This window comes from Morus notabilis, unplaced genomic scaffold, assembly GCF_000414095.1.
Source record: "Morus notabilis unplaced genomic scaffold, ASM41409v2 Scaffold147, whole genome shotgun sequence".
Taxonomy (NCBI): Eukaryota; Viridiplantae; Streptophyta; class Magnoliopsida; order Rosales; family Moraceae; genus Morus; species Morus notabilis.
The window spans coordinates 36,338-44,409 of NW_010359797.1; the positions used below are offsets into that span (position 1 = coordinate 36,338).

At 33.7% G+C, this 8,072-nt stretch overlaps 1 protein-coding gene across 1 annotated transcript; it reads left to right on the forward strand.

Moving 5' to 3' along the window:
- Nucleotides 1-329: 329 nt before the first annotated feature.
- On the forward strand, nucleotides 330-6,842 carry LOC21396002 (1-aminocyclopropane-1-carboxylate oxidase homolog 1). The gene is made up of 3 exons (XM_024163676.1): nucleotides 330-1,069; nucleotides 4,968-5,289; nucleotides 6,474-6,842. The coding sequence occupies exons 1-3, from the start codon at nucleotides 537-539 to the stop codon at nucleotides 6,723-6,725; spliced, it is 1,107 nt and encodes a 368-aa protein (XP_024019444.1). The 5' UTR covers nucleotides 330-536; the 3' UTR covers nucleotides 6,726-6,842.
- The last annotated feature ends 1,230 nt before the right edge of the window (nucleotides 6,843-8,072 follow it).

Consider the following 8,072-nt stretch of genomic DNA (forward strand, 5'->3'; position numbering starts at 1 on the left):
TAATTAATTAATATATTAATTTAAAATTATTAATTACATGGACTTAAAATAAATATAAATATAATAAAATAATTTCACTTTTTTAATCTTTTAAAAAACACCAAATATAATTATAAAATTGATTTCAAAATAATTTTTAAAATAATCTTTTTTTATTTTTATACAAAATAAAATTATTTTAAAAACGCTACTAAAAACGCCCAAGGTACATTGAACCATCTTTATCCTATTTGCTAGCACCACAAGGAGAACTGGAACGCCGCCTAAACTTTCAACTCTCACCACAAGTATAAGATATCAATACATGTCAATTCCAACATTGACGTGGGAAATGATAATGCCAAATGTAGGCGTCACTCAGTCAACAAATTGCAAAATGTGGAAGCTTTCTAATAAAGCAAAAAAAATAAAATAAAAAGATTCTCCCTTTTTTTTTCCGTCGTTTCCTGAGTTCATTGCAGATCGATCAAAGGTTCTAGCTCACCTAGAACTTCAGTTCTATTGAAAAACCAAAAAAAAAAAAAAAAAAAAAAAAAATGGCAGCGACAGGCAAAGGCGCCGAATTGAAGCCTGAATACGACAGACTGAGCGCGCTAAAAGCTTTCGACGAAACAAAGGCCGGCGTCAAAGGGCTCGTCGATGCCGGGATCACAGATATTCCTCATATATTCCGTAGAAAACATTCTGGTAAAGAGATCCCAGTTTCAGGAGATTCCCAGGTAAGCATTCCGGTCATAGACCTCGGAGGACTAATTATCGGAGATTCCGGTAAGCGAAAGGAGATCGTTGAGAGTGTTCGAGAGGCGGCGGAGACCTGGGGGTTCTTCCAAATAGTCAATCATGGGATACCGGAGAGTCTTCTTGAGGAGATGAAAGATAGGGTTCGTCGTTTTCACGAGCAAGACACTGAGGTGAAGAAAAAGTACTATACCAGAGATCCAATGAAGCCGCTGATTTATAACAGCAACTTCGATCTTTACAGTGCTCCTACGACGAATTGGAGGGATTCGTTTTTGTGTCGTATGGCTCCGAAAGTTCCCAACCCTGAAGATTTGCCAGCAGTATGCAGGTATGTATATATGTTCGTTTACTAAATTGCTGTGCTTGTTAAAAAATGGCTTTTTTTTTTTGCTGAATTTTTATTTTTTTAGGACAAAATGAATTTGTTTAGTGATTGCTTTTTAGCTTCTTTATTAATTGATTAATTAATTTATTTATTTAGACGAAGATTGCTCTTAAAGGTGACTATAGGCTACGCAAAGTTGTGTTTCCATGGAGTCATGAACAAGGGTCTCCTTTATGTATATGACAATATATTAGGTTTTACTTCAATAATATTGTTGACGGTCAAATTTCTCCAATAAAAATGGGTCGGGTTATTTCTGGATTTCCTTTTGGATTACCGGTATGTGTATGGTGAACGTGTGAGGATTAGTTGAATATGTATATTTGTGCATTAACCAAATCATGCATAGATAAACGACACAAGAAATTTTATAGTAGTTTACTCCATATAATGAGAGCTACATCCACTGTGATTTTGTATTTATTTTGAGAAAGTAACAATTTACAACAATTGCTCTTATTCAATCTTTTTTTCTCTTTTCTGGAATCTCTCAACCCCTGTCTTACTGGGGGTCTTCCTCCTTTTATACTGGGCTTCCTTTGCTTAAGGGGTTTCCTTTCTAGGTGGGAGCACTCAAGTGCTCTTCCTTGGTAGGCCCAGACGTAGCCCACTAATCATCACTGTTCACTCAGTCAATTAGTCTCCTATTATGGCTCTGTGCTTCTCCGTAATACTTTTCTGTTCCCTGTGTGGGGCGGTTGGAGAGCTTGCAATTAATGCCTGCAGACGTCTTCTACTTTTGCACGCAACTCGTCACGTCTTCTAAAGAACGTTCCCTTCGTCGTCAGCGCTGCTTGGCCCAATCGCCCTCTTTGGGTCCTTTTTGCGGTCGAGGGATCTTCGTGTCTACGGCGCAATCTGTCGACGTCATAAGGGATCGTCGTCGTAATTTGGCCTTCGCGCTTTCCAGCGGAATAGGAGGGGTCCGTAGGCGTCGAGGGTTTTTGCTTGGTGGGGAGTAGTCAAGGCCACGTGTCGCATTTTCGTTCGTCCATGTGTCCGTCACATTTTTCCACACAACAAATATGTTCTAGAAAGAGGGTGTCATTGTATACAATTTACTGGGGCTAAAAATTCGAGTAGTGAGTCGACGACAAGGTCGACTCGAAACTCGCACTGTGACGACCCTTACTTCTGATCATTAATAATATGTACGTATTTAACTTATGCCTTAACATCAACTACTTATAGCTATGAATATTTAGCTACGTTTGTTTTTCCTTTTCCACGCGAACATAATCTTAAATTATCTTTTACATCATAGCATCATTAGTACATAAAAATACTTTGTGACTTGAGGTTGCTTTGCATCGCTTCATAGTCTCGTGGTCTTTACTTACATCACATAACCTATTACATAACCTTTACTTTTCATTACATAACGTAACCATATCCATAAATATAGTTTACTTTAAATACTTTACAGCGTTTACCAATAGTGTGTAGATCCCATTACCCACTTGCCCACATCTCACTGCTTCATCCTTTTCTGCACGCCCAGCATATAGATTTCAGAGAGCTGGTGTCTTATCTGAGATTCCTACAACATGAACAAACGTAGGCCCCGTTCATTTCGCTGATTCGAGTTTAGAATTCAAGTTTTACTACAGTAAAAAGCTCTCAGGAACAATCACATCTAACTTTTTTGCTACAGTAAAAAGCTCTCACATAAAGTCACATCTTAACTCGAATTAAAAATTCGAATCAGCGAACTAAATGAGCCCGTAATGAACTTTCACTCAGCAAGTAACAGTAGGTCATAATAAAAGCATACAATAATGCACACCCATATGTGCATTGACATCGTACATCCTAACTCAATTTCTAAACACTCATAACATTTATTGTATTATACTTCTTCTTTTCTTATTTTGTACTTCCTTCAATTTTCATTCTTATGTCATTCTTATTTCATAGTTCAGTTAATTTTCATTCTTGTGTCGTTAGTATTCTTTTCTAACATTCTGAACGACCTTGGTATTACGTTTTCTTTTCTTTCATTTCATACTTTTTTACGACTTATGTACTCTCATGTGGAACGGTTGTCGTATACTTTCATGTCTTTTACTTATGACTTCCGTACTCTCATGTAGAACGGTTGTCGTCTTATAATTTCATGTCTTTTACTTCGTACGGGCTCCATCTTGTTGTACTATTGTGCGCATAACTAGTTAGGAGTGGGGTAGCTAACCAAAACCAACTCACTCACATGTTTCATTTTATTCATAAACATAATAACATTTCCTTGCGAAGACCAATACAAACAGTATTAGTTTATTTTTGTCTTTTATCATCATTTCTTTATACGTCATTTTACTGTCATCTTTTCTCAGTATGACAGTAATTTTAATCTTGTTATGCATCTTTATGCATTTCTATCCATTTGACTTTTTGTGATTGTTTAACTTTTTGCTGACTTTGACTTTGACTTTGACCCAGACTTTTCACAGATTGAAATTCTACTAGTACTTAAAGTCCATAAGTACATTCATAATATCATACATCTTGAAACATTCATAACATCATACATCATTCAAGAGATACCATTCTTATTCTAACATTCATTGAGCATGTAATATGCACAATTCTGTGCAACATGGAAGAGTAAGTTTGTTTGTGTGATAGACAAAAATAAACTACTGATACTTACCTGCTTTTCAGTTATAGCATAATTCTCTACTCACCCAGATCTTCTATCATTTAATGTTAAGTTTTGTAAATAAGCACTCATTCAGATGGTGAGATTAACCTGTAGTATGCTATTTTTATTTAGCATAATCATAAAAGAATTAAATCCTTTCTTAGAACGTATTTATCCTTTTTATTAAGGATCGTACAAATTTATAATTTATATTATAAAAACTAATTAAATCCTCATAATTTTATCTTCCATAATTGTCTTTAAGAGTTTGTGAATTCGTATTGTTGTCACTATAACTGTATTAGTCAAGACTTGTGACTATATCTCACATTTAGTAACAGTTTTTATTTTTTTTTATTTTTTTTATTGTAGCTAAGGGTTTGTGACTAAAGGTTAAGTTTTTTGTAGTGGTAATTATGTTTGATTAAGGAAGTTCCGTAATGTAAGTAAAAGTCAAGGGTGATTCAGAAAAAAAAAAAAAAAAAAAAAAAGAAAAGAAAAGTTGCGTGTGAAATATTCTGTTCGAAACATTTTATAGTTGGAAATATTATTAAAAAATGTATCTTGTGAGCGAAAGATTCCAATTTTCGTACTCCATTAAAAATGTGGCTGTTTTCTCTTCAATAAAAATATAATGGAGGCCTTTTTGTTTGGCCCTGACTATAATGTTTATTTACTTTTTTTTTCTTTCAAGTTTCTGTCGTCTTTTTGTTTGGCCCTGACATTATTTTCCTTGTATTGACGTTTTTCTATTTTATTATTATTATTATTATTGTTGTTATTATTTGATTTTGTGCTTACTTGAGGTTAATGTCCACAGTAAAGTTCATGTATTTTTAGATGCTTCCATAGTGTTTCATTATTTATGTTAGTGTTGTCGTTTTTGAGTTATTGTCTTTATCAACGCTGAAGTAGTGTTTTGAGCTGTCGTTTCAAAGTTAATGTTCTTATTAAATCTTTCTATACTGTTTCTGGTGTGATGTTATTTATTCATTTTGAAATATTGTTGTTTTTGTCCGTGCATGTTTTGGGCTACTTTCTACTGTGGTATTTCCCTTCTTGTTATTGTTTGTTTTTATTGATATCGTTTCTTCTTTTTATGTTCGTTTTAGTTACTCTTCCTTGTCTTTTTTAGTTTGATGTCATTTCTTTGTGATTATTCTTGTTTTCTCAAGTTATAGTACTTTTAAATTTTTGCAGAGACGTACTTATGGAGTACTCAAAGCAAGTAATGAAAGTGGGGATTTTACTGTTTGAGTTGCTATCGGAGGCTTTGGGACTAAAACCAAACTACTTAAACGACATGGATTGTTCAGAGGGTGTAGCAATTTTAGGCCATTACTATCCTGCATGTCCACACCCAGAATTAACTGTTGGCACGACTGAACACGCCGACAATGACTTTCTTACTGTGCTACTACAAGACCACATTGGTGGTCTGCAAATTTTATACGACAATAAGTGGACTGACGTACCGCCTCATCCCGGAGCATTAGTTGTCAACCTTGGAGATCTTATGCAGGCAAGTATTTTTACTGAGTTAACTCTTGACCCATTCATTTTGCTGATTCGAGTTTAGAATTCGAATTTTATTACAGTAAAAAGTTCTCAGAAACAATCACATCTAACTTTTTTGCTATAGTAAAAAGCTCTCACACAACATCACATCTCAACTCGAATTAAAAACTCAAATTAGCGAACCGAACGAGTACTTGTACCGTCCCATATCCGACGTTAGCATAACACGTAGAATTTTAGTTAAAAGTAAATTTTATACGAGAAAAAATATTATAATTAAAAAATTAAATTTAAATTTTTGTTAAAATTAACTTTAAGCATATTTTTATAATGTGATTCGAGTTATGAAAAGAAAATACGCAGAATTATTTTCTCCGATAGCCTCTAAGAATATTCATTTGTTTGAATTGGACTCATAACACTCGTTTTTGAATATTTAGGCTCCGTTCACTTCACCGATTCGAGTTTAAAATTTGAGTTTTGCTACAGTAAAAAGTTTTCAGAAACAGTCACATCTAACCTTTTTGCTACAATAAAAAACTCTCACATAAAATTACATCTTAACTCGAATTACAAACTCGAATCAGCGAAGTGAACTAGCCTTAGTTACCTCGAATTTTGAGAAACACAATTTTGGATTCTATCTGTTAATAGACTGTTTATTTCGGACAAAAATATTAGTATGGGATCACAAGTGGAGTTTTAAGAGGGACTGTAAAAAATAAAATAAAAAATAAAAAATATATAACAAAAGCAGATTTGAAGAAAATATATCTAAAAAGAAAAAATCAGATCTAAAATAAAAGGCCTTATCATGATCCTAGCCGAGATCTGGTTTTTCTTCTTTATTGATTTTTTTTTCTATTTTTGGCTTCCTTTTATATCTGCTTGTTATATCTCTCTTGAAAACTTTCACGTGTAATTCCGGTGTTAAATTTTGTCTAAACCAATTGACAGTGTATTAAAGTAGGGGTCAAAATTATTCTCCAAAAAAAAAAAAAAAAGGCAGGGGTCAAAATTGTGTATTTTTTAAATTTTAGAAGATAAACTTTTAAAAGAGTACAATGGAGAATAAAACGAGACAAGTGAATATATTCACTAGAGGTTTTACATTTATTGTACATGACTATACATTTTTTTCTTTACCTTTTGTTTTCTGTTTCTGTTCTTTTCTCTTTTTTTTTCCAGCTTATATCAAATGACAGATTCAAAAGTGCTCAGCATAGAGTATTGGCGAGTCATGTAGGTCCCAGAGTATCGATTGCAAGCTTTTTCTGCACTCATTTGCTGCCATCAACAAAACTCTACGGACCCATCAAGGAATTGTTATCAGAAACCAATCCTCCAAAATACAGAGAAACTACTGTGAGGGATTATACTGCCTATTATATTTCCAAGGGCCTTGATGGGACTTCTGCGTTGGATCATTTCAAGCTTTGAAATGTAATTTGCAAGCCGTATAGAGAGCGAAGACTTCAGTTTAAGATATGTGGTTACGAATTCAGGACTGTTATTGGTTAATTAGTCTATTAATTATTGTCCTTTTTTTATTGAAATATGAAAAATTGGAATGTCTATGTCTAATTTTGTTATTAAATGTTTTCTTTTTCTTTTTTCCATTTTTGTGGTTGAGATGTTGGATTTCTCACAAAAGTGCTAGTTCTAAATAAATAAGCAAACTTTCAAAAACTCTGCCTGAGAGATGAAAAGCCCATAAACAAATTTTTTTTTTTTTTAAGAAATACTGAATTTATCTTTAAGAGTATATGAGTTGTAATTTTTAATCTTATCTAAATTCGTACGTTTTAAAGAGTATTTATCTTTTTTTTTTAATTTTTTATTTTTTGTCTCAATTCGTGTGTTCAAGCTCTCTGTTTTGTCAACCATGAGCTTGTATAAGGATAATTTTTAAAAATACTCTTAAAATAAAATCTATTTTTATTTCTACCTCTTAATATTAAAATATATATTTCTACCTTTTAAAATAAAATTTATCAAAAGATAAAATTTTTTAAAAAGAGTATTTTTAATAAATAGGTACTTAAGAAAATAAAATTTATAATAATATTATCTTTCGTGTCGTGGCGTGCTCGTTTCAAAATCCTCATGTCATTCCATCGTCAGTCTCAGGTCGTTCCATTGTCAGTGAGTAGCGTAGCCAAATTAACATCTCTAATGTTAATCACCAGTCAGTATGAAGTGGTAAATCGTTACATCTGTAATCACAAAGACCACAAAATTATAAATATACTAAGAGAGCTTTGGATTAATGTTCATCAAGGCTCAATTTACTGTTCCTTCTACAGTGAAATGACGCTTTTACTCTCGATTTACTGTTCCCTTCTTTGCTGGTGCATGGGCGGTTTGGTCTTTTACCGCGTGTCTGATGGGTTGCTTTTCTGATTTTGCCCTTCTGCTTTTCTTTTTTTCTGGTTTCATCCTTTTGCTTTCTCCTCTTCTCCTTCTTATGCCCGTGGCCTTTTGTGTACTTTTATTGGTTTGGGCCTTTTTGTCTTTCCGTTGTCCTCTTTCATTGGCTTTACTCTTTACTTCTTTGCAGAAGCTTCTGGATTTTTCTAACTTCTCTTACCTCTTCGATGCCCTCATTCTCTGCGCCTCCCTCACTTCCAGTCGTTCTTGGTACTCTGCTCTTTTCTTTCCTGGGCTTTTTGGTTTAGTACCTTTGGTGATTTTGTAACTGGTGGTTCTCTGTTGCTCTTTCAATCTTCTCTCATTCCTCTCCTTTCGCTGGCTGCCACCCATTTTTGATTGGATGCTTTGGTTTTC

Bases quoted from the DNA above. Each gene is read 5' to 3' on its own strand.
- LOC21396002 (XM_024163676.1), top strand. From the start codon at position 537: ATGGCAGCGACAGGCAAAGGCGCCGAATTGAAGCCTGAATACGACAGA. The intron at 1,070-4,967 runs GTATGTATATAT...AAATTTTTGCAG, and splicing joins GATTTGCCAGCAGTATGCAG to AGACGTACTTATGGAGTACT. The intron at 5,290-6,473 runs GCAAGTATTTTT...TTTTTTTTCCAG, and splicing joins ACCTTGGAGATCTTATGCAG to CTTATATCAAATGACAGATT.